This window comes from Falco peregrinus, chromosome 10, assembly GCF_023634155.1.
Source record: "Falco peregrinus isolate bFalPer1 chromosome 10, bFalPer1.pri, whole genome shotgun sequence".
NCBI lineage: Eukaryota > Metazoa > Chordata > Aves > Falconiformes > Falconidae > Falco > Falco peregrinus.
This window is the reverse complement of record NC_073730.1, coordinates 19,354,708-19,380,875: the sequence shown is the minus strand read 5'-3', so window position 1 is coordinate 19,380,875 and position 26,168 is coordinate 19,354,708. Positions and strand designations below refer to the sequence as shown.

At 38.8% G+C, this 26,168-nt stretch overlaps 2 protein-coding genes across 2 annotated transcripts; one reads left to right on the top strand and one right to left on the bottom strand.

Moving 5' to 3' along the window:
• Positions 1 to 102: 102 nt before the first annotated feature.
• On the top strand, positions 103 to 18,439 carry SPATA1 (spermatogenesis associated 1). Its single transcript, XM_027788210.2, has 13 exons — positions 103 to 1,429; positions 2,304 to 2,410; positions 5,950 to 6,067; positions 8,190 to 8,243; positions 8,342 to 8,672; positions 8,787 to 9,035; positions 10,720 to 10,846; positions 10,997 to 11,042; positions 12,030 to 12,138; positions 12,951 to 13,076; positions 14,903 to 15,072; positions 16,995 to 17,093; positions 17,928 to 18,439. The coding sequence occupies exons 1-13, from the start codon at positions 1,394 to 1,396 to the stop codon at positions 18,030 to 18,032; spliced, it is 1,677 nt and encodes a 558-aa protein (XP_027644011.2). The 5' UTR covers positions 103 to 1,393; the 3' UTR covers positions 18,033 to 18,439.
• Positions 18,440 to 18,924: 485 nt separating this feature from the next.
• CTBS (chitobiase) lies at positions 18,925 to 26,075 on the bottom strand. The gene is made up of 8 exons (XM_055815279.1): positions 25,914 to 26,075; positions 25,549 to 25,687; positions 24,365 to 24,573; positions 23,591 to 23,762; positions 22,928 to 23,025; positions 22,057 to 22,218; positions 20,850 to 21,073; positions 18,925 to 19,244 (listed from the first exon to the last, which is right to left on the bottom strand). The coding sequence occupies exons 1-7, from the start codon at positions 26,043 to 26,045 to the stop codon at positions 20,864 to 20,866; spliced, it is 1,122 nt and encodes a 373-aa protein (XP_055671254.1). The 5' UTR covers positions 26,046 to 26,075; the 3' UTR covers positions 18,925 to 19,244; positions 20,850 to 20,863.
• Between the last annotated feature and the right edge of the window lie 93 nt (positions 26,076 to 26,168).

Sequence of the window (26,168 nt, the reverse complement as noted above, 5' to 3'; positions counted from 1 at the left end):
GCGGCGGGGCCGGGCCCCCAGCGCGGCTGCCCCCTCGCCGGCGGGTGTGGGTGCCCGCGAAGGGGGGGGCGCCGGGAAGCACAGAGATGAGGCACACACACACACACACCCGCCATTTAACTACAGAGCGAGTTAAAAGAGAAGGCGATGTGAAGACCCAGGTGGCAAATCATGGTGGTTGTATCCAGCAGGTTACTAGTCTGGAGGTTACCTTGAGGTGTAATGAATGAAGTTACTAACTTTGCTCTTGCCAGCGTGTTGGGGCCTCGGCTGCGGGCTGGAGGCGATGGGTGTTTGCTGCAGGGAGCGTCTGCGCGGGAATGACAAGAGCATGAAGCCCCAGGACGGGGGGCTGCCATGCTGTAACACGAAGTGCAACATCCCATGGGCATGCAGGGGCTAGTGGGAAAAACCTGTGCCGTGATCTGCTGCAGCCTTGGCTGGGAATAACTGGAGAAGCAGTGGGATGTTACGGTCGGGTCATGCGTGAGAGCTCGTTGTGGTGGATTTGTGAAGAGGCCAGTAAAGACGCGCACCATTTTAAGTAGGCACCTCCCACTGAGGCGAGGTTCTACCGCAGGGAGCCAGGGCAAGGCCTGGGAGGCACCTGGGAGGGCTGGTCACTTGTGCTGGTGCAGAGGTAAATCAGGTGTGGCAGAGGTAGGGGGAGAGCTGCCAAGGTGACCAGGAGGGCAGTGAGGGCGTTTGGCCACCTGGAAGCCGGAATGGGGTTTGTAACCTGTGAGGTGCTGGAAGAGCCTTCAAAGTGGGAGCGCTGAGGAAAGGCACAAGGTCAGGGCAGAGCCGTGGTTTGTAGTTGATGAAAGGATTTTTCTGACGTGGTCACCCAGCGCTGTGGGGTTTCTTTGGAATGCTGCGTTTGGCCAGCACGGTGTGCCGTGTGTGTAGCTGGGCTTGGCACAGCAGCTGTCCCTTTATCAGAGACAAACCCAGGCCCTGCAAGGGTCCCCTTTGGTGGGATTTAGGTCTGCGTCTTTAGGAAAACAGTACAATTGTGTAGAAAGTGACAGACAACCCAAGTATTTCATGAAAGGGGGGGAAAATGTTAAGAGGGAATACTCCAGGGTAGACCTTTCGGAGGTGCAGGGCTGTGACTTAGCAGTTCCCCAGTTACTTAGGTGATACTGGCTTGCGTGGAAGGTGTGGCTGAGTCTGTTTGTCTGCAATAAGCTGGAAGCTTTCTGCCTCAGCACAGAAACAACCTTTCCTATTTTCACCAACGGAAAGAACAGTAAATGAAAATAAAGGGTGTTAATGGATAACTCCTCTCGTAACAGATTATCATGAAACTCATTCTTAAATAAATGTTTTGATCAAAAAGAAAGTTAGAAACTCCACCTGGCATTCACTGTGATCAAGTACAGGGACCAAGATGTCGTTCAGTCAAATGAGACCTCGAACATCACAGGTGAGAAATTTTTTACTTTTCCATAAAGACTTTTTAGATTTCACAAATAAAAAATATTAAAATAAGTGACACTGTACCATTTCTAGGGGACCTGAGGGGGAAAAAATGTGCTTTCAACATAGTATATATAGAAAGCATTCTTTTCTAGTTAATATTTAGTAACTCAACAATTGCAGAAATATTTAATATGGTTTATTTGCATGGTTTCTAGTTTTAGAGAAGTGTATCATCCTTGACAATACCATCTGATTTTCATTAAATATATCAAGACCTAGACATTAACAGTCCCACAACTACCACAGGTTTGAACACTAAGTGAGTCTTGCTCAGAGCAGTCTTAGTTACCCTTTTTGCAGACATCAAAAGGAGCATTTCTGTGCTTCCAAGGTAGCTAATATTATTAACAACTGTCAGAAATACTTTGAGGTTTTTTTTCTTGCTGGCAAGGTCAAGTCCTCGTGCTGTTTATATCAAGCTTTCAGTGCTTTGCATCTTTTGTCAGATGAACAATGGTAGGATTTCAGCTGAAGTATTCTTGTAACCATGACGCGCTCCAGAGTATGTTTTTGGTAAGCTCAGCCCGTTGCTGTCACAGTGACATACAGCAGTAGCACAGGCTCTCTTTTCTCCCATTTCCATTGTTTCACTTTTTCTATTGTGACTTATTTTAATGCTGTCAGCTAGCATTTGATCACAAATTGCTCTACTCATTGATTTTCTCACTATCTAGTCATTGTCAGATAGAGCTGCATTCTTCTAGTCCATGTGCTATCAAAGAAGCCATTTCTGCCCCTAGAAATTCGAAGCCTGCCTAAACAAAACAAAGCATATAGAAGAGGGTATCTACAGCTGTGATCATCTGTTCTTTATTTAGTTGGTGGAGCTCCATGTTTTTTATGTCCCAGAAGAAGTGTGGAACTTCAAGCTGAATACAGTTCCTGTAGCTCTTACTAGCAAATTCATCTCAGCTGGGTTTATAAGGTGAGTATAGTCTTAGGCTTCATGTAGGTGGTAGGTCCTCTCCATTGTCCTTCAGTCATTTAGTTCAGCTGTTGCTCTACAGAATGCAATTACATCTGTCAGAGGAGACTTGTTCTCTAATAATTTCTGGAGGGTAAGCGGTGCCTATGGCTAGCGTTATGCTTATTTGGACGGTGTCAAGCTCAGCTGCATTGCAGCCCATGGTGTAGGCCATTGAAACACTTTCAGAGCAGTGCTAGTATTTCTGCGGAATAATTTTATGTTGTAAAATCACAGTCTTGTATTTTTTCTGTCTCCTTGAGCCTCGTTATCAAAGTCTTGAATTCTTTTCAGCAGCGGGCCAGCTTCAGGGCAGTGTGGCTTGATGAAGATGGGATAGCCTGTCAGTTCCCAGGAACAGGGATATGTCAGTCTGAGCTCTCTCAGTCCAAAGAAGGAGCTTAAGCCATGTTTCTCAAGGGGAAGCATTACAGCCCATACAACCACCAACATATCTTCCTTCTTCTTCAGTCGTATTTCTGAAAGGTTGCCCACAACACCATGTGCTATATTTGCTCTCCAGTAGCTATTTAGAAGACTTACTGAAAGAATACCTCAGTTCGTAGTCCTAGGCCCAAACCTGGCACAGAGTTTCTGTTTTAATCTTTCGTAACTTTGAAAGTTTGTTTTATACTCCTAAACACTTTACTTACAAAACCTGTATGTATATAGTGTGGTAAGAAATTGAAGAAAAATCAAATAACGTAAAGATGCATATTGAAACAGAGCTTTTATGTACACCTTGTCTGCTCCTGTGCAAAACCTGTCAGCTTAGCTTAAACTGCAGGGTATATGGGTTTTAACTAATATAAATTTAGGCTTATATTGTCCATTTAGGACAGTATATTGCGCCGCTGAAAAGACTGACAGCAGTAGAGGCATATAGGGCAGAATGTATTCATTCTTGCAGGTTCTTTTGTTGAAAGGCTGCTCAAAACCAGAGGAAATAAGTGCATGTATCTGTTCTGTTTGCTATTCTAGTCTCCAGCAGAGGTGCAAAATACATGGATGGAGTGGGAACTAGATCATTTCATGCGATTGGACATCTGTCACCGCCTGCTCTTCTCTAGTTTATTTCACTAAGTCTCAATTCTGATGCATCAACTTAAATTAGGATTCTCATTGATTTCAGTGGGTTTATATCTGTCTGGGTATTTGTTGCTTGCTAATGAGTCTTAAATAATTGCTAATTAACTATTCTATGGGTACTACACAATGCTGCGGTACGTTAGCATTACAAATAACTAACTAGCACCCGGCCAGTGTACCAGTCTTTAAAAACAAAAAATGTTTTTAAAAATGTCTTATTATAATCCAGGAGGGGGAACAGCAGACTTGCTGGTACTAATGCTGTTTGGCCATTGTTTATAGCACTGTCCAGTCAGCTTGACAATCCTAGTACTGTCTGAGTCAGCTTAACAAAGGATTCCTAGGTCTAAGTACAGGCTGCTTCCATTAATCATGAATTACAGGGAAATATTAAGTGTGTAATTATTTATGGCCCTGAGTTCTTGTTCCCATGAGCTTGATTTCTCAGCCTCTGTGATCTTTTATTTATTCCTCATTCCTCACCACAGAAGTCATACTTGTGTTATTTCTAGATGAGATGGCTGCAGTGAACTCTAGTTTGCATTGCTTTTAAAGGAGCACCCTGAAGCAAATGACTGTGATATGACTAGTCTTCTGCTAGCCAGTGGCTGCAAGTAAGAAATATAATACTATATGTTCCTAGAAGCTGCACTGGCAAATAATTTTTAGATAAATTCCTGTCCTATGTCTCAGGTTCTGTATACCCAGATACTTTTCTTCCAGGATACCCTGTAGTTGCCTCAATGTTTTCCCTACTGTTTATAAATGTCTTAGATTCAGTTTTCCTTTGCTGGTTTGGACAGACTTTATCAGTGAAGTATGTGCAGTGTTAGAACTGCCTCTGAAAGAGCTTGCATTTATTGTGTTTTAGAAGACCATTCAAAAGGTATATCTTCTCTGAGACATCCGCTTGAAGTAATGATACTGAATGAGAGGTCTTAGAGTTATAGATCATCTCACTTCTCACATAAGACCTTGGAAGGATGAGTATTGAATTATGTATCCAACTTTCATGTATTTCTTTATACATTTGAAATAGATGACATTAGGGCTAATATTTGCAGCAAGCGTGGGCCAAAAGTAGCTGGGGAAGAAATAAACAGTAGCAGAATCTACAGGGACCAAGCAGTGTAACCTGGATGTGTCCGCTCTGCAGACTTTGGCTTCCTCGGCTGCATGCCTGTGCTCCAAGGCAGATTTATGATCTTCAGGAGGGTCCTCAAAGTCCAGGGTGTTTGAAATAATGTGAGGGAAGCACTGTATCCCACTGAAGTACTGTGTTTATGAGATGAAACTGATGGTGTTTTTACACACCTACAATGTGAAATGAAGGTATATAGGGGTGTTTGAAAGTGCAAACGAACCCTGAAAGGTTGATGTTGAAGACCTGTCCAGGGCGAAGGAATGGCACGTTCCTGTCTATACTGCTTACTGAGAATGGCACATGCTATCCCCCAAGCTGTGTCTGTGCATTGCTTGAAGGGTGATAGCTGCCTGGGTAGCTATCGTGCTAGGTCCTGCTAAGTAGTATACTGACACTTAATCAGCATGGGTGATTAACAGTCTCAGGCCTGAATTTGTTCCCCGGTTTATTCGGCATGGCAGCATAGGAGGAATTAGAATTGTTTATGCTGTGCTGCAGAGCTTTTATGTGCCTCTTGCACATTTGGTTTTATTCTGCAGAGATGCTTTTTATTCTACAGTGATTTTTATCTCATTACTAAGCTCGTTACTTTAATATTTGCATGGTTTTCAGTAGTACGTTAAATGATGCAATTCATATTTGCATCAGCTCTCTCATCCTCAAACTATGGTGGAAGTGTTCACTCTGCAGCATTTGTTTTTTGATTTAAAATACATTTGCATGTATGCATGCACATACCCAACTGTAAATTTGTGTTGGAGAAGACAAAATCCAAGGAATGTGCCTGCTACTTGAAGTGGATGGTGGTGAAGTCTCATCTAGCCCATAGTGCTTGAATGGATATGTTCTACAGTCCTGGACCAGCCCTGTGAAACCTTGTCACCTATGTGGAAATGCATGACTGTAGTTTCCAATGTTTTTGTTATTCATCTGCAGATGAGCAAGAGCATTCTGAAGGATTCGTTTTCAAATTTCAGCTACTTCCACATTCTTCCTTTGTATGGGGTTCCTAAAATATAAATATTGCTAGTTAATGTAATGACAGCCCTTGTAATACAGTCTACCATAACATGATACAATGTTCTGACTTTACCATACCAAGACTCTCTGGCCTGTATGTAATTAGGTTCAGTTCTAGGACATAATTTCCAATTTTTGTTATTCTCTCCATGCAGGCCAGCATGTATGTAGCATTATCTTCCCCCTCTTACTAACTAGCCATCATTATTTGATCTTACAGATGTATTAATGAATAACAACATTCTAGGGTGTCTCCTCACATCACATTAAGAGTGCTGCGGGAGAGGCTGGGAGAGTACCTGGGTGGAGTTGCAGTTGCAGATAAATTCAAATTTCTAAAATGCATTGGGAAAAGACTAGCAGTGGTAAGTTAATTATTTTTTTTTTTATTGCTATTCTGCTTTATCATGTAAACTGCAGATTTCATTCCTGCAGATTAGATAGTATCAAATAAAAGATGACTTTAGGAGCTCTGTTAGCATTTGTTTTTAAACACGCTGGAGCATAAGCTCTTGTCAGAGCACATCTACTTCCCCAAATAAAAAGGCACAGTTGGACAGGTATATTAGGAACATCCTTTAAAGTATCACATGTAATTAGTTGCCATCCAGTGAAAAGATGCTAGTTTTGATAAGTCAAATGATTAAATATGACAAGTCTGGTTGCATGAAAAAAAAATATATATTCCCCTAAGGTCATTATTCCCAGTACATGGTTAGGGAATATGGCAATTGAAGAATTTGCAATGGAAGCTGAGTAAGTCAGAGTTCCTCTAACGGTTCCCACTGTGACCTGCCCAAGAACCTGTAACAAATCAGTCTCTGAATGAGACCTTCTCTGGATGTACATCTGTGTTCCACTAATTAGCCCAGTAATACAGCCTAAGATGTATGTAATCAAAAACCTACATCTCTGAATCATAACTGTTCCTCACATTGATTCCTTGTATATTTATATCTTACAAACTATAGCTAAAGATTAAAGAAACTTGAAAATCAGTCCAACTGAAAGTTTGTTCTTGTAGTACACAAAGACTTATATCATGTACATAAGCATAGAATACTTTTGTCTCTCATTTCACCTGTTCCTCATGGATTTGGAAATTAATTACAAGCTGGAAATTTGATGTCGTTCTTTATTTGCAGTGGAGTTATCGCTAAAATTACTCACACAGAAGACTAAAATACATACTAAGTAATATGCAAAAACTAGGTAGAAAAACATACAGAAAAACTTGAAGACTTTGACACAATCTAAATCTGAAAATGTGTGTGTCTTCGAAGAATTCAGGCCTTTTTAACTGGATGATAATAAGTAAGATGGTATATTTTCTGAATATACAGATAGTTTTGAGGTAAATGGAGGAATTTTCCAGCTTCCTTTAGAATGTCATCAAATTAATAAAACATTTGACTTCAAGTGGAATTAAAAATATCGGTAGATACAAGTGAAAATATGTAGTGGCAAATTAAAGATATAATTTTAATTTGGGTTATTTACTATTGCTTGATGTTTATAACAAAGTGTAAAGCAATAAACCAAATAACTGATTTATTTGTTGTTTAGGGTCATGGTAACCTCATGAATTACATTTCCATGATCAAATATTTGTTGAGTGGAGGGGGGGGGGGGTTCCACCCCGTCTTCTGTTTCACAACAGTGACAATGTAAGCAGCACTGAGAGCTGTACCCTACTTGCAAGTAAGGGTCTTGAACGTGATTTTAGTTTGTTTATTTTTCAGTTAATTTGCTCTTCCTTTTCTTGCATATAGCCCATGTCTCTGACAGTGAATCAGTGGCACTGCCCAGCCATTACTGAGAATAGAATTTGGCCCCATGTTTAGTTCAATTTCATTATTTAAGTGTAAGCTAAGATTTATTTTTTTTCCTGTCAGAGCACATCTTTCAAATAAACAATGCTTATCTTGGACTTTGTTTTTAGATGACTTAAACTCTGAAAGTATATATCACACAAAGACTATTAGGATAAACAATAAATACAGAAGACATAGGAGAGTAATAGGTTTTTTCTTTTTATATACATTAATTATTTTGCAGTATTCTGTGAGGCGAATAGAAAAGATTTACGTAAGAATCAGCATTTCTATTCAGATTCAGCTTAAAGCAACTTTTGGTAAAGAAAGTCAAAGACTTTCTTCTGCTGTGACTGTTGGATCATGTCCTTTGAACCATAACATAAAGTGCAAAGGATAAAAAAAAAAAAGAATTATTCAGTATATCCATGTACTCGTGTGGGTCTGATTGAAATTTTTGAAACATAGACAAAATAAAGTTTCAGTGCCATGTTAGAAAACAGGATAGTAGTCTATGTTTCTTCTTCCCCATGAGGCCACTACAAAAGATAGTGCTGGTTATGAAAAAACATAGTATGTAAAAGTGGTGATAGAACACAGAAATTAAGTGATATGCAACATTATTGATAAAAAATTATTTTATTGGTTATGCTTCCATTCTTTATCTTCCGAGGTGAAAGCAAAGCAAGAAACAGAACTGGAACTGAAGTCATTTGTTCCTCCTTACGTATGTATTGAATGGCTTTTAAGGCATAATTTTCAGAAACTTTTTACATTTTACATTTCCTCTTTTGTCCTGTCTGATGAATATGCTGCATATTATAGGCACTTTATCCTGAATTATATTTATTACCTGGAGTGGAATACTTTGAAGATGTTTATCCGTTATCAGCATCAACTCAACAAAGACATCACTTTAATGCAGAAGCTAATAGTTTTAGTTCTGGATCAAGATTATCCAGTCTTCCTCAACCAAAACCTGAAAAAAGCAAACAATTTTTAGAAAGTATGCAGAACAGTTACCAGCTAGAAAATCAGGAAGTGCACAGATCTGTGGAACGGGGGGAGAAAAAACCTGTTCCAGTTTTGCACACAAAACACAAGCAAGACCATAACAACAGGATTCAAGAAAAACTAATACAGTTTAGAGAAAAAGGTTAGTTTAACCAATGTACTGCAGGAGGATGATGGAGGAGGAGAGGAATAAATATTATGGTTAAAATTTACAATAAAATAATATTTCTCTTTTCTAATATCAATTACTATGCAGATCAAAATGGATCCAATGGATCTCTCTTCACACCAAGTCATTCAAATCCTGCAGACCGGGAGTCTGGAAAGAGTGATATGGTATTACAGACCGCTCAGCAAAATCATCTCAGCCAAGATCAAGGAGAGCGTAACACTCCTGAGTGGAATGAGAAAGCCAAACGAACCACTTCCACTCTTCATGTAAACCTCAATGATGAACAAGGCCAGAATAACCAAACACCCCCAAATCACGTTAAATATCAAAAGGGTACAACTGTTCATTGTCATCTTTTTGCTAAAGAATGCATTTTAGAAAGTTGGCAGAGTAAAGCTAAGTTTTAAGAAATTTAAAGCATGAGTTGGAATATTGCTGTCAAAACAGTATTCTAATTTCTTTAATAATGATGATGTATTTCAAAGAGCTGTAGTTTCACTTTGGATTAGTCCTTTATCACTGTGTACTGATATAAGGAAACACTTTACTATAGTTGACACGCTTGTCTAATCTTATTTATATGAAAAAAATTACGAAGCAGCTACTGTAAAGATGTACGATAATGATCTCATAATTCAACAGCAATTCTAAATGAAAAAAATCTTGTTATCAGTATATCAGGGAAGCATTTATTCACTTACAATTCCGTTGTCATCTTATCCATGGCTACATTACTACTGAAGAGGAAATGTTTCCTCCCCTCCCTCCCATATAGTGTTTATTTATATGCATTCCTAAAACTGAGAGGTGAAAGAACTCTTTGAACAGACTACAGTGAAAATACTACAAAAGTATTAACTAGAGAACAGTTCTTTGCAAAATAGAAAATGTTGTTTGGAAGAGATCTATTAACTGCTATTTCCTTTAAAATGGAGCGTCTTATGGATACTGAGGGCCATTAAATCCCCAAATGGTTATATAATGGTATATAATAGAATGTTAACATTCTTCTATTTTTAGTGATCGCCAATAAAGAAATGACTGACATATTTAAGTTTGAGTGACTACTGCTGTATTTTCATCAAGATTATAATGTAAATTGGTTTTCAGGAAATAATTTTGAAAGACAAGTCTTAATATTTGAGTAGAATTTTGTAGTTAATGTAAAAAAGGTGACCTTTATCCTATTGCAAATTTTTAATGAGTAATTATTAAATAAGGCAATATTCTGTTTTTCATCGGTATGGGCACCTTACAGATTTAATTAGAATGATTTTCTGGATATCCAGCACTTTGAGGAAGAAAACAAAATTCAGATAGTGTGTTCTTTGAGATGTGCCTGGAGAATGTATTAGAAAAGGCTTTCGTAGATGACTTTTCAGTAATTTCATTTTTCAGTCATAATATATCAAAACCAGCTTTATCCCTCCATCATCATGTTAACTGATACTAAGTATGAGACTTCTTAATATACAAATATATATGTAAATAACTGAAAATTTTCCATAACTTGATTTTGAATTATGAAGATTGTAGGATTTTGTACTAGCAAAGGTAAAGTCTGTCAGCAATTTTCTTTTGAAATATTTATTGTACATATTTTAAAGCAGATAACATTTATTCATTAACATTTAAATGCAAAACATTTTGTTCTCCCTTTCTTGCTAGCTCCAGTTTGTAGGGGATCTTCAGTTTCTGAAAGACAGAAAGTGTTACATACAGAATTAGTTTAGGGAAGATGAAATAATTAAGTGGTTTCTTTATCTGTGATAATGTTTCTTGTAGTAATTGCCAGAATTCGTTAGGTACAAATTCTCAAAACAGATATCTTTTTTGTTTTTCACTTCATTTCTTTTTCTGTTATTTATACATTTCTAAGCCCCAGAGGTATCATTATTTATTGAATCGATTCACTGAATTTCTAATACATGTTGGAAAGTCCAGGCATTGACAGTCAAAACAGCTTGAATTTTGTGAGTGTAATCTATATTTTTTAATCATCGCTGTCCTTTCACAGAACTAACAAACATGGAAAATAATGACCACCAGAAAGATACTGAACTAAGAAGAGACAGAATACAGGGTTCTGGAATTATTAAAATAATGGAAGACCAAACCACAGAATATGCACACAAAAAACAAAGGTTAGTAAATAATGATTCTACTAAAATAACAGATAATATCAATTCATACTTAGAAAATTATTTTACAGACTTCAACTATATGAAAGAAAATGGGGGAAAAACCAATTTCATTACATTAATTTTCACTTACTGCTTTGATTTTATCTCTAGTTTCCAGCAATACAGAACTAACAAGTCTATAGATGATCCTGATGAGGTATGTTTTTAAAGATAAAATATTCCTAGTAATATTGAGCAATAAACATAGTCCTCCAGATAGAAATATTCTTATTTTATAAGACAGGTAACTCATTAGGAATATGAAATACTCAAATGTAGACTTGAGAGCAATTGAGAAAAGTTAATTTATGCACTGCTACTTAGCAGATTTACTAATGAAAAATCAACTATATTTGTAAACAATTAAATCATCAGAAGTTATACCTCTGGTTATAATTCAACAGAAACTACAGTTTCAGTCTCAGTCTTACTAATGTTACCTGAATTCTGTCTACAGTTTCTTGACAGTAACATTTTATCGGTTTTGTCTGTGACGTTTTTATAGTTCTGTATTTCCTATAGGACAAATTTGTCTTTCAAGCCAAGCAAAACTTCTGATAAAAACTATAAAATCCTTTAAGACATAGATATGATATAGTCATAGTATTAGATTAAGAACATGTTTAGGAAAACTCAGCACCCACGTGCAATTGTACAGCGTAACAGCCATCACTATTAGCTGTGAGCCTTTGAGCTCTTGTGCAGAAGTGGTTGTAGTGGAGTCTTATGAAAATAATAATGGAATGGAAACTCTGCTATTGTAAATTTTAGTTCAGACTTTGGCAGTCCAGGCTTTGTAAGCAATGAGCCAGGTGGCAGTTTTAAGGCCCGTTATTTCTAGTGTTGCATGGGTGTGTCAGTAACTTGTGGGGTTATAGGCATGAACAAGAACATTTAGCAACAGTCTACATTTTTGCCTGTATGTTCTCTGTGATGTAAGGGTTCAGTGTTATGATTTTATTTGCAGAGGTCCAGCTGTTTGTAATTTGGCAATCATTTGTGCTGGTAACAGAATAAAAAAGCTTATATGCAGAATTCAAATTCAGCCCTCCCATTCACTCAGGCCACTTTCAGGGTATATGTCTTATGTAACTATTGAGGATTATGGGTTATGTCCTTATAGTTGTATCTTTTGATTCTATAGGCAGATGAAAACAAGAAAAATCATCTTACTTGTCCAAAAGAATATATTTCACCTCCTAGTCCACCTTTTTTGGCACTTCCTATGATTCCAGCTCAGGTTCCTGCAACAAGTGAGTATATGACTCCAAAAAGTTGCAGTGAAATGAATGGTTAATCAAGACTGAATAGTTAATCAAGACAGAAATACCTACTTTATAAAATATTTTGTACATACATTCATTGACAGTATTGTTACAAATCTTAATTTGTGGCTGGAAAATTCCAGGCATTTATAAATGCATGGGCTATTCATGGAACATGGCAGGTTCCCAGTGCTAGAAAACCCAGATTGTGGACTTGGGGATGGAAGGAGAAAAGGAGGGAGATGGGATGAAATACTGCAGGCTCAAGTGAGAATGTAGCAAAGAAAGCCGCTAGAAGTATTGCTGAGGATCCTCTACTGTGGTGGAGGGGAACAGTGAGAAAGTGAGTGATTGACCCATTGATGCACTCTAGTGAAAGTCTGAGATGCTATCCTCCCTATGACAGCAAGATTTTGCCACAGTTTATATCACGAAGTATTTTGAGCAGGAAATAATCTTTGGGAGGCTTTTTTGGCTTCCTGTGGCAAGAGTTTTCAATGTATGAAGTGTATACATATCTTGAATATATAGTGTTAGTGATACATTGTCTAGACATATAAGAGGGTGTTTACTTGTTTGTATGTATGTGTGTCTGGATGCATGCTGGATTTCTCACTTTTTCCCAATGCACCAGCCATTTTGAAAAGTTAGAGATAGTTTATTAGAATAAAATCATTTCCACTGCCTGTTCTGACAGGGCTTTTGGCATGATTTGTGATGGGTGCATTACAAAAATCTTGATTGATCCTTCCTATTTACAGTATCCAAATGCTTGCTAAACACAATTATAATTTCTTTAGAAAACGGGATGGTAGAACAATTGCAACAAATGAAGAAAGACAGAAGGCACATGGAAAAAACTAGAGAAGAACTGATGAAAAAAGCTAAAAGGTTACTGGAACAAAATAAGCTGAGGAGATACCACGGTACACTTTTATTATGGAATTTGGAATGATTGAGAAATGACACTGAAACCAATGTGAAAAACTTTGTCTCCTTGTCAGTGAGCTTAATTACAGAGAGAGCAGTTTGCTAACCCGTAGCTCCGAGAAGGCTCATCTGTATAACAGCATGCTGAAAAGATTCAAGGTTGCAGCGTTTCCTTCCAGTTTTTTTGTGGCAGTCTTACAAAGCTAAAAATAGCCTGTTTTTTATAAACCTTTCAGGTTGTGCCCCATGTACATACAGTGCCCAGAGAGCTACCGCAGGTCGCTTTGCTGTTAGAGGCCCAGGGCAGCTGCCATATTCTAAGCCTACCTTTAGCTGGTGCTTGACAGAGGTTTTCAGTGTGGCGATAGGGGTTCTAGTTAAATTGCCAGCGTAATACTTTTTGTTCCTCCTGTCTAATGGTATTAAGCTTATGGCATGCAATTTACAAGCCTGTCATGACAAGCTTGACAACCCTTGTTTTTTAACAAGGAAAAAATCTCATTGAAATCCCACTCAAATTTTCTTCATAACATTATTTTCAGGTTTATACTTAAACTATCCTCCCGAGTCACATTCCAGTTATAGAGATGAGGTTTAATCACTGGTGTTTGAAGAGCGTTCTCTTCGTACTTAAATACAGCTAAATCTCTAGGAGTCTCAACTGTTATTTGCAGCTTTGTAGAAAGAAGACAAGCCAATTCTTCCAGTTATTCTCTAAGGACATGGCTACGCTGCATTCTGCAGCATGGCGAGGCTGCATTTTAAAAAGACCAAACCTGGGTACTTGAAGCAGTGAATCTGTACTAGCGTGGAGCTGCAAGGCAGGATAATTTGCCTTGCTGAGATAAGCCCTAAATGGCTCCTGTGTTGTCTTAAATTATGGTATCCAATTAGGTAAAGTTTATTTCACAAGGATTCAAACAGCTTCTGCAGGTTCTTTAAGGAATGTCTTTATCTATGAATTATTTTTATCAGACCTGTACATTTTCTTAAGTAAGTGCATTTGTAAACATTTCTTCACAAGTTATGAAGGGACGAGCATATTCTGTAGGGACAGCAATGCAGTCTTTATTTAATATCCTCCAAAGATTGCCATGCTGACAGCCATTCTCAGTTACATACTGTATAGTCCTCCAACACCTAGGTTCTTTTGGGTAAGTTTCTGAGAAGCAGTTGTCCTGATTTCCTAAAATGTGCCTTGAAAGAAGGGATCATTTAAAACACTTTGCAGACGAGTGGACAGATGTATGTGGCCATAAGACTGCCACACCAGCCAGGGCGGATTTATGGGCCAGTTGTTGATAGCACATTAACAACGTAGGAGGAATCATATTTAAGTGTAAAGGTAAATAGCCGTTTCCCATAATCTTGGGACTTCTGTACAAAACTCAGCTGTTCAGAATCTTTGGCCCTGCAGAGCTCAAGTTTTGCGTAAATCTACAGTGCTAAATATTCTGCTACAGTAAAGCAGCGGACTTCAGACTGGTGGGCATACCAGTCTTTGCAGGTCTGGAGCACTTACAGTGCAGGTGAATGACAGCCAGGCTGAATGAAATTTTCGTTTTGGACCTTGTGTTGTATCTTGGTGGGCATACAAAGCCTCTTGTTGCAGGTGATTGCGTGAAAATTCAGTTGCATTTGTAGTGAATGTCATTTTAATGGAGATTTTTCACTAAGTGCTTTTTTAAAAGAAACCTACTGCCATGTTTTAATGTGTGCATTGGCCAACTTAATCTTGTGAGATCAGTTGGTCATTACTGTATTCAACAGACTTTACCATAAGGTGAAAAAGACCAAACAGTATTACTGTTTTCCTTTGTAGTTCGTGAGGAATGGAAAAAGAAGTACTTTGAAACTAAGAAAGCTACGGTTTCACTGGAAGATGCTTTAAACAAACTGCGACAAGATGTAGAGCTTTATCACCAGAAATTACTCTTGCAATTGAGAGCCAGAGATAGCCGGAAACAACCAAGCAACGTGACAAACTCCAAGGTATTTGTTTGTATTATTTAATCTCTTTTTTTTACACAGCTTGGGTTTTTTTAAAGTAACAAATTTGTCACCAAAAAAATGATGACTTGTAAACTAGCTTTAACAGCCAAATATCTTGTAATGATCTGAAGTATAAAATTCCTTCAGCCCATTCTTTTCAAAAAGACTGAAGAAGTGCTTGAGTCTTTGTCTTTGTATAATACCTTCTCATAACAAAAGCCCCTTTTGTTCAGTATGATTAATGAATTTTTCAGTTCTATATTGTTCTCATCATCCCAAATTTGACATACAGCTGTAATGAATTCTAGTTTGGAGGACAAGAAATGTGTCTGAGCCTTTTGGGGTGGTTGCACATCAACTATTGTGCAACTGTAAGTCTCACATTATGCTGTTGGTGTCAAATCAGAGAGGAATTAAAAAAAAGAAAAGAGAAAAGGAGGAAACACCTCTCCCAATAATTATATATGCTAATTTTATAAATATGTTAATGGAAGCAAGTCTGTTGGCAAATCTGGAGCTAGACTAGGAAGAATAATTGTCCCTTTCTTGTATCTGAAAGGTGGGAGAGTGTACGTACAATCTAGAAGTGTATATTATATACAAACGTGTATTATTTGAGCTATCTTAATATAAATATCTACAATATAAAAATATTAATAAGGTTGGTATTACATTATATTACAAGCTATATTTAGGTATGTTATTCCTCCTTTTGGGAGGGGTATCAGTTGGGGTTTTTTAGGTCTCTCTGGCTAGACACCAAGAAGCCTTATGTGAACAGATATGCACAGCTTAACATGTATACGGCAGTTACTTATTGGCTAGCACACACAGAAGATAGCTAAGATTTAATGAGCTTTTAGACTAAGGATAAGTATGCTCGCCACCCCTTGTAAGCAACATGCTGGCCAGGGAGGCGTCAGTCAGGTAGGAAGAGTCAGGCGTTGGGGAACAGATCCCGCTGTCACTGGTTTCCCATCTTCCACCAGCTTTGTCCTCACTGGTGACTCAGCCCAATGACAGGGTGATTCCTCGGTAGCCCCCACCTAGTCTGACAGCACTGCCAGGTTTTTTTCTGCATGATCGTGTACCTTTCATGCTTTCTCAGTGGTCTGTGCCACGGTTACATGGCTGTGCAGTGGCAGAGCTGGGAATTCGACCCCTGTACGCAGGCAGCTACATCGCTGGGTGGGGAGAAGCTTACAGCAGGAGCTCAGAGATGAGAGGCTACAGATACTAATGACTCCTTGTATGGGCAACTTTATCACATAATTTGCTTCAGCTAGCACTTTAATAGCATTTTTAAAGGCTTGGAACATCAAGAAACTACCATGTACACCCCCACCCCTCAGCGTTACAGACTTGAGGGGGCCATGGCTTACACAAGCGGAGTTTCAGAACCTATATTTTGAAAGTAGAAATTTTACTTTTACAGGTTAATTCAAAGATAGGCCCACCCACAGCTATGGCTGAAGTGACGTGCTGTATGACCAGGAGATTATCTGCCCTAAACATTACATGAGTGTAGCAATCTCATCAGTAAATGTTACTGGGACAGAGTGATGCTAGGCCTGTGAAGGAAAAAAAGTCCGATTTGAAGTATGCCTTTTTATTATAAGTGGGGAGTAGCCATAAAATATAATTGCAAAACAGTGTGCTGTGACTTGGGAGATCTGATCTGGAGCTGAACTTCCCAAAGCAGCAGGGAGTGGAAAAAACTCTGCACCCAGCTGAAGGGCGCTGCCCTCTGGGAGAGGAGACTGCTTATAGATGAGAGACAGCCCAGTGCACATCAAGGACTGGGAAAAAAAGCAGGGGAGTTAAGAGTTTAGAGGATTTTTTTCTGAGTGGTGAAGTAACACCCAATGAATAAAGAGGTGCACTAATGCCACTCTTTAAAGTTTTGTTGTTTTTTCATACAGAATTACACAATCATACGGATTACTACAGTGCAGCATGAACTCGATCAACTGAGAAAGAAGGTGGATGATACAAAAATGAAACTCATAACAGAAATTAAGGTACTCTGCCTTTTAATTAAAACAGTTAAAACATTACTATGTGTAAAAAGCTTAGATCTTCTCAAACATTAGATGATGTAAATACTTGCTAAACAAACAGCTCTTGTTTTATGCTGTTAAGTTTTATGGTGTTAGTTGTCACAACTTTATCACTTGAGCCAAATTACTCCAGAACACTAGGGTATTAGATGATTTTGAACTTATTTCAAGCAACTTAGATTTTTCAAGGTACTATATAAGCTAAGCTTCACAATCTCTTCCATAAAATTCCCATTTCACTCAAAAGGTAATTGAAGGAACATACTTGGTGAGGCACTGATCAGTCGTAGACCATGGCTAAGGAAAAAAAATGGTATAAAAAGGAAAAAAAAAAAACTTTTTAAACAGATGGCCATCTTAATCTGCTTTATTCCATACCAGTGCTGCCTGTGGCTCCCGTTCGAAGGACAATGATAGTATAGGCCTTCGCACTGGATAGCTTTTCAGCTCTGAATACTTGGAACAGGAGTCCTCCACATTACAGAAATTGCCCATGCCCCTGTTTACTGGGTAATTTAGGGTGGATGTACTCGCTACACCTCCTCCATTGTATAACAAGGAATGGAAAGAACAATGTATTTCATACCTGTCTCTTAAAACCACCAAGGCAAAGTACAGGAGAAAGTAGTGCTAGAATTAGGCTATCTAATTAGACATGTAAAATTTTACAGATGAAAAGATATATCCTTTATTCAGCCATCCTGTATAAAATTCAACCTTAGTTATATAAACCTATATGCATTTCAACTCCAAAACTTTCTTAAATTGCAATTCCTTAAATTACTTGTTCTGCAGATGAGAAAGCAGGCAGCAGCTGATTTACAAGCACTGAGGGCGGAACTGACACAGAAGAAGATTCATTCAGCTTTAGTTCTCCAGTCCAGAAAATCAAGAATTTAACAGGATGGTGTGACTTCAATATCTGTAAAGTCTACAGGAGCTCTTTAATGTATATAGAAGATCAGAATTTCATAGCATTTGTTTGAGTGCCCTTGAAGTTACCTTGTAAAAAGACATCAACTATATAAATGTTGTGGAATTTGTATACTAGGCTACTGAGGTACTGCAGCTCACTTCTTTTTAAATCTCACTATGAGATTAGTCAGCTACTTAAACATAGTTTAACCTAGTAATGTGCCTGAAACAAAGGTAAGTTATTTTAAAAGTGCAAATTAGTGAATTGTGTAATATCAGATTGGTGTGCTGATGTCCTTTCATCAACAAAATACCTGCTAAGCAAATAAACCTATTAATCTGTAATCCCCTGTTCTTATTTTCAGGCACACACACTAAATTTTTTGGAAAGTAATTACATTACATCTTCTGTAGAACTATAGCAATTTACTGTTTGTAATGTACAGAACTTCACCTATTTACTGAAGTATATTTTTGTCATTATATGTCTTATCTATAAATTACCAATGTATTATTACCATATTATTAAGAAGTATGAACAAAATCTCAGATAATCTCACCTTATTTCATGTCTAGCTGGTTTTGTTCCCTCTATTACCAGGAAAGCCACGTGAACATTAACATTCTTCTGCATTAAGTGAAAGAGGCAAGCTTTGTCTTCGACAAGCAGTAATGATGATACTGCTCCAACCTACAGTATTGTATATTCTGTTCTTTAAGTTCAAGCTCATGCATGTGCTTAGATAATACTCTTTCTGAAAGAGTAATCAGAAACCTCTTCTTGATAGTAACTTTTTTCTAGCTCTCCTCTTTGCCTCTTTGCAGTACCACATGTTATGTGAAGCAGAACAGTAACATGCCAGGAATTAGTCAGCTAAAAAGTTGACAAGGCTGTATTTATTACTGGAAGTGAAACGCTCATGGGAAATCAAAAATAAGGTAAAATAATTATGCAACTCTCCAAAGGACTAACTTCCAAATGTCTTGAGTCAAACCACCCATTATCCAATTTGTTTTCTTAAAGATAGGATTTAACAAAAAATTAGTGTTTTTTAACAAAGTATTAGCTAAAATATCAAATGAATTATTAAAACTACAGCTGCTTTTACTCAGTTCAGGATTGGATCCTACATCCTGTATTTCAGAACTGTGTCTTAAGACACAGGAGCAGGCAACTAGTTACCGGAATATCTGAACCTAAAAAAGAAAAAAGAAAAAAAGCAACGCATAATTCTTGACTGCTACAGGACAGAGTTTTATAATAAAGTCATGTGGCCTTCAGTTAAGATTTTGTAAGTCAGGTCATCCACACCAGAAGACCTCTCAATTTCACAAGTATCTTATTTCACAGTATTTTAGCATAGTAATGCAAATTCTGAAGTACCTGTATGTCAAATTTATCAGTTTATCCTAAAACCTACGGATCAGAGTTTTAGTGAAAAGCCCTCTGATTTTCCAAGGGATTTTTTTTCTTTATGTGAGAGCAGTAGGCTTAACTTCTGCTTTCCATCACCTGCTGTATCAAGCAGTCAGACACTCATATTTAGTCTTCCAGTCATCTCCTCAGCAGCCATTATGGTAGTGCTGCTATTCTGTGGTGTTTTCCTGGTAACTATTTAGCAAGAGAAAAAAACAAACCAAACAGAAAAAAAACCCTCATAACTGACTACATATATCTAATTAAATAAATTGTTTAATTAATGGAGTCACTTAAGCAGGACGCAGTTGCGCTTTAATTTGATTGTGAAACAGTTCTGAGAAGCAGCGTGGGCTGTAAGCTGTGGAACAAGTAAAGCATAAACAGACAACACTGTTTACCAACCTTAGTGAAGACAGCATCTTATTTAACAAACACTCCTGTAAACACCAGTCAATCCTTCCATCACTACAGCTATTTTTAAAAAGTTACACAGTTTCTGTAGGCAAATTATTGTACGAAAAAATAGAACTGGAAAGAAAAATATAACTATGTATTATTTCAGAGGCAGCACCACATAAAAACAAACAGCAGGCTACTGAATGAACCTTAAAGTATGTGGAAAAAGACATACGCAGTTCATTAAATAAGCCTCTGAGTTCTAATTTTTTGGTTTGAAATGGAAGAAAACATCATCCAAATCCTTTCCATATTAATGCTCCTTCTTCACGATAAGGTCTAAGATTTTTGGCTTTTGAAACTAAGGAATTTACGTGATACATAAACACAATGAAACTGGAGTTTACTGAATATTCCTCTCTAACAAGTCTGACAGAAATCTTACTGGCAACAACTACATGTTACATAATTTCTTCAATGTATGAAATATTTTAATCTTCAGAAGAGTAACCAAGTATGAGCACAAGTTTCACCAAGCCGTGTGTAAGCAACAATCTAGCTCTCCAGTGTTTAACCTGATTCAAGAGTGACTTAGCTGAAATACAGGTTGGGGTGGGAAGTCAGAAAGCTGAGACTGCACCGTCAGACACCCGAACGAATACTGGCTGCACCAGGCAGCCCAGCCTTAGCAAAGGATCGGTATGAGATGGCCCCTGTAAATCCACCACTTGGTGTTACTTGTTACCAGATACACACTGCGTTCAAGCTTTAACCAACTTAGCGTAGTTGTGAAAAATGAAAAAGATGAGCAGTCTTTTAAAAAAAAAAGCTGCTGAAGCAACATTGGAACTTTTTGAAGAACAAAAAATATGGCTTTGCATATACAAAGTAAGAAGATGAATTTGGCTAGCTCTCCAAGTTTTGTAACCGTGGTATATTTATGTAAGTCAAAATCTATGATAGTATAAGCTATAATAAAAAATTACCAATTTTCATCAATCTAAATCAAGGGTTCACGTAGTTCTTCCGGGGTCAGGGCTTGCCACATGGCTTCAGTTTGTTGTTCTGCTACAGTTTCCCTGGAATAGTCAAGACTATTTCCATTCCACATGCCAATGCCCCTTAGACCTCGGTTCTTCACATATGCTGCTTTTAGAGAGATGCTGCGGGGATCATCATACCATACTTGGTGGAAGTGACCAAGAGAATCCTAGAAAAACATTTAAACACTAGCATCAGTATCTACCTATCTATATAAACATGACACATTAAATTTCATTGAGTTTTGATTACATGTTCTGTTGAATGCAGTGAGAAGTACAATTAAAAATCTATGTAGATTTACGTAATACTTTCCTGATTTACAAATTATTTTTCACATGGGACAATTAAAATTTTTAAGTCACCTACTTGGCTATTTTTTCACTTGTGGAATCTAAGTTATAAAACACATTTTATAAAACGTTTTAACTGAAGTTAGATGAAAAGACTTTGCTAGTTTGTCCTTCAATAATTTTTTAAAACACAGCTAAAATCTCAGATACACTAACCTAACAGGTGAATTTCATTAGAGATTTTTTTCAGCAATGAACAGTTTTAGAGGAGGTAATAACATTTTGTCAAATTCTTGTTGCTTTGACCTGATGATTGCTTGCAACACCTTTTAAGCATCTACATGTGAAATTTAAAATCATGTCTAAAGAAACAAGATGAAATGCATACACAGAGCTGTTCATGTAGGCACAATAATTAATGGACTCTTTCACGATGTCTGTGTAAAAACCAATTGCAGACGAGAGTATGCATGCAAGCCACTGGGTTAGAAAAACTTACGAGCATTTTCAGAATCTGTTTTAGTTTAAATCTGTCATCAACTCATAAAAGTAACTATAATAGTGAAGCATGGAGCTATAGGATTTCTTTGTGTCAAAACATCCTTTGTGACATGATACAGTCTCTTAAGAAAAGCGCGAAATAATGAAGATCTTTATTACTACTGTAGGCTTCAGTCACTGCACCCCTCTTTCAGACTAGAAATTCAAGACAGGGAAATCCAGCCATCCTTTACTACACACACACACATGAAAAGAAGTAAAAACCACAAATGGAAGAATCTAAACCCTGAAAACTTTCTCATCAAAAAACTATGGTTCATGAACACTTACTCCACAACATGATGATAGAGACACTTACCTTGTATTCATAAAATGGAGACTTCTGTACCTCATCCCAGAGCACCCCTGAAAGAGAACTGTTCACCTGCTTCATGATTGCTCCATAGGGGACCTGGTGCCCTGCAGCATCACTGCAAGGAGCCCCACGGAAAGGTATTTTGGAAAGAGAACAAACATGATCCTGGAAAAAAAAGCAGAAGGCATGAGTTTCACTTTATATAGATTTATAGAACTCTAAAATGGCAATACAGCCAAGAACAAAGTCACAAAAGGCACTAGGGTTTCAAAAATCCCAAATCTTCAAGTATCTGTGGTATACATACGATTTGTAGACAGAAGTAAAGTAAAACAGTTAAATTTTATTTACTCTGTATTAATACAGGATTTGACATCATATATGACGGACATCATGCAATTTATAACATTGTCTTGTCTTTTCCACTTTTAATTTACTCTTACATTTTCTGTAAGTATAATGTTGTTTAAGACTCCATTGCTTATCCGTAAGCTGCTATACTTTTTAACAGTCATAGTTTCACTGTGGTTTGTTGCACCTAGTCTTTAAGCAGTGAGCTTAGTGATGGTGTTGAGAAGACAGATTACAAGTGTGGACATCATCTCTTCTTGTAACACCTATAGCTCTTTAGTCAGATATGCCAATTGGGTATCATGGGGTTCAAGTTGCCTAGGGAGAGATAAAATGCCTCATTTGGTAACACACAGTTATCAGCCAAGCAGAAGTCTCTGTCTTGAGTCTCAGCTTTATGTTCTTCTGCATCAGACAGACCACAGTATTTCCTAATCCAAGAACAGGATCACCAAAAATCTAGCTGTCTCTTTCCAAGGAAAAAATGAACAGTACAATTGCTAATGACTAATCTTCAACTTACCTCAGATAGGTTTTGGCAGACATAGTCGTAGCCATACCAGGGGACGCCCATCACAAGCTTCTTAGGATCAATGCCCATAGTAATGTACTCTTCATAAGCTAGTTTTGAAGGAAATAAAAATTAAGACACATTATTGCACTTTCCCCATGCTTTTTATTCTTACAACTAATCTAGAGCCAGAGCCGCCAATACAGAACTTGCATGATGCCCAGACAGAAGTGAAGGTACAAGCTCTTCTTTACCTCCCACCTACATACTCCTAGTCTTGCTCTATTCAGATCCTAGTAACTGCTCTAGTTGCTCACACTTAAAACCAGCTGCCCACAGCAGCAGTTCAGAAGAATGAGAGAAATGTTTCAGATTCTTTGCAAGCCCAGGCAAATACCATTGCTTTGGCTGCTGTTCGTTATTCTGAAAGTGTTCTTCCCAATAGTAGGGGCTAGACAATTAAGTTACAAGTAACAATACACAACTACTAAAGGTCTATCTGTAGTGTCATAAGGATCCGGGATAGTATTTTCACATCAGGACAACCACGTATCTGAACACACTTGAAAGCCTAAATACAACCAACAAACTTGTCTAAGAAAAGGCAATCTTTTCTATCTATTCATGTGAACAAATGGAAATGTTCTGACTCCTGGGCAGGCGTTTTGTCCTCACCAGCTAAAGTCTGCAGGTAAGGAGCATTGGCTTTCGCAATACAGTCTGTCCAGATCTGGCTCTGTTCATCATAGGACATCACAAATAAGAAGTCACAGGCATGTGCAATCCCAGTGTAGTTGTAGCACCTTCTATCTATGCATGCCGGAGACCAAGCCACATCAAATGTTACCTGAAGGAAAAATGCACAACTTTTAGTACTGTGTATGGCACTTAGGCGCCCTTGTTTTCTCTTTAAGAAAAGCTTACTTTTAAAGACAGTATTTCCCAAACGCTGCACCGCATTTAACATAGAGCGATACAAATGAACTGATAAACATTGAACAGTGAGTGCCCTTACTAGTGAATACAAAACACCGAAGAAATTAAAATATAACACGAAAAGCATCTGATCGAAAATATGAAGCATGATGCAAATCCTTAAAACTTTAGTGATGGGTTTACCAAAACATTGTCAAGCTTTTGCACCAGAAGGCTCTATTTGCCCTACTTTAAAAGACTTACTAAGCCATACTAATAACTGCCAGCTCACAACAAGGCAGTACCATTGTATCTACAAATCTCAGCAAAACATTTCTTCCATTTAAATTAACAGAGATCAAAAAGAATGATTCTTATGATAGCATATCATAGCTAACATTCATAATTAAGCATGCATGAAAATATCATGCTTTAGATCTGCACAAATTTTTTCATATTCATATGCTAAACAGCATTCTTGAAACTCCTTGCATTTCATAAAGTTAATATTTGTATAAAGTACATTATTACTACCTGTGATCCTGGTATTTCTCTGTGAAAAGCATCTGTAGTTTCTTTGACAAGCTCTGTTAATGCATAATACTCGGGGGAGGTTTCATTCACTTCTTGCTCTATATCTATGTTAATTCCATCCATATACTGGTTTTTTGCAAGGTCCACCTGTTGGGATATCCATGCCGCTCTTTTAGCAGGATCAACAATTTCCTTAAGAGGTACATCACCTAGAGAAGAGGCCTTGAAGAGTCAGCATGTATTTGCACCACAGTAATAGTAAGGAGGAAAGGTTTGCCTTTACTAAACTAACAAACAGAACCACAAAATAAAAAGCCTCCACATCCATACTGGTAAAATACAAAGGAGTTAATTTTTTTTCCCCCAAGTGTAATTTTGAGAACCCACCCCAGAAGAGATTACCAAGCTTCCTTAGACAGCAATGTTTAAAATTAAGTTCCTTTGGGATTTTTTTCTATAACTTTAATCTCCTTACTTCTACGTAGTATTCTTTTAGCCACTGTAAACTATCATGCTTGAAATAAACGTACTTTCAGTATTTCCACAGAGCCAGAGAGACTGTGTCTCGCTGTTCCGATAAACATAACTGTTACGCTTAACCTTTGTGCTTTCCACATTGTGGTCCTGGATTCTGTTTATGCCTCAACAGAGCCGAACCCTGATTAGATCACATAAGCTGTAAGGGACTTTGTCTTTCTAATCAGCATTTGTGCCTGCACAGAGGTCACCAGTACTCATGTTTTAAAATTCAGCCACTTCCTAATACAGAGGGATTGACTGAAGTGGAAAGTACTGAAAATTACTGGAAGTCCCTTCCCCTACCCCATCTTTTGGGTACTTTGCCAGAATGCAGACTCAAATAGGCATCTTCTACAGGACCTTCCATTCCTCCCTGCTCCTCCACAGCTGTGACGTTCCCCGTTACAGGACTTCTATTAGGTATCACCCGAATGGTTTTGTTACTTCTGTGGCAGAAGCCACTGCTGCTTTTCAATACCCTGCATACCAGCAGGTGCAAAAGGCCAAGGCATTACAGTCCTGTGTGCTTTATTCCCTAATTAATCCTCTTACTCATTTTAATACTGGGCATACAGGCAAATGTGAAGTGTCAAGGTGTTACAGCGCTCCGTGTGTGTTCTTATCCGTGGTACCCCACAAACGCCCACCGGCTCACACGAACCGACCTTTCAGGACCACCCTGGCGCCTCTGGAGTGCGCCTGGCACACCAGCTCGGGGTCGTACTTCCCGAAAGCTGCCACCGTGGTGACTTTCGACCAGTCGTAGGATTTCCAGGCATCCGTTCCCACATCGAACACGAAGACCTGGAAAAGGGGTAACAAGCACCCTCGTTAGCTCCGAGCGACTCCCGCCCCCCTGCCTCTGGGAAAGGGGCCCTGCCCGCGCTGCCCGGCGCTCCGACAGCCGCCACGGCCGGCACCGGGCTGGGCCCCGGTAACGCAGGCAAATGAAACCCGCCGGCGGCGCCGCGCCTCCCCCCGGGCCGCTCTCCCCAGGCTCCGCGGCCCAGCGCCGCCGCGGGACGCGCACCTCGAAGCCGCCGGTGCCCGTGACGGGGTGGCAGAGGCGCGGGTCCCGGCAGGGGCACGCAGCGGCGGCCGGGCCGCCCAGCAGCTGCAGCAGCCCGAGCGGCAGCAGCCACCGGCCCCACGGCCACCCCATGGCGCGCCGCCGCCTCCGAGCGGGGCCGGCCGGGCCGGGCCTGAGCTCCGCCCGCAGCGGCGCCCGGGCAGGCGGTGTCGGGCGGGGCGGCCAGCGGGGCCCAGCGTAGGGGAGCCGGTTGGT

What these genes read in the sequence shown, in the direction of transcription:
- SPATA1 (XM_027788210.2), top strand. Translation starts at nt 1,394, where the DNA reads ATGTCGTTCAGTCAAATGAGACCTCGAACATCACAG. An exon ending in TGAGACCTCGAACATCACAG is followed by an intron (nt 1,430 to 2,303) that starts GTGAGAAATTTT and finishes TTCTTTATTTAG; the next exon opens with TTGGTGGAGCTCCATGTTTT. An exon ending in TCACGTTAAATATCAAAAGG is followed by an intron (nt 9,036 to 10,719) that starts GTACAACTGTTC and finishes GTCCTTTCACAG; the next exon opens with AACTAACAAACATGGAAAAT.
- CTBS (XM_055815279.1), bottom strand. Translation starts at nt 26,045, where the DNA reads ATGGGGTGGCCGTGGGGCCGGTGGCTGCTGCCGCTCGGGCTGCTGCAG. An exon ending in CGGGCACCGGCGGCTTCGAG is followed by an intron (nt 25,688 to 25,913) that starts GTGCGCGTCCCG and finishes CCCCTTTTCCAG; the next exon opens with GTCTTCGTGTTCGATGTGGG. An exon ending in TCTGCCAAAACCTATCTGAG is followed by an intron (nt 22,219 to 22,927) that starts GTAAGTTGAAGA and finishes TTTTTTTTCCAG; the next exon opens with GATCATGTTTGTTCTCTTTC.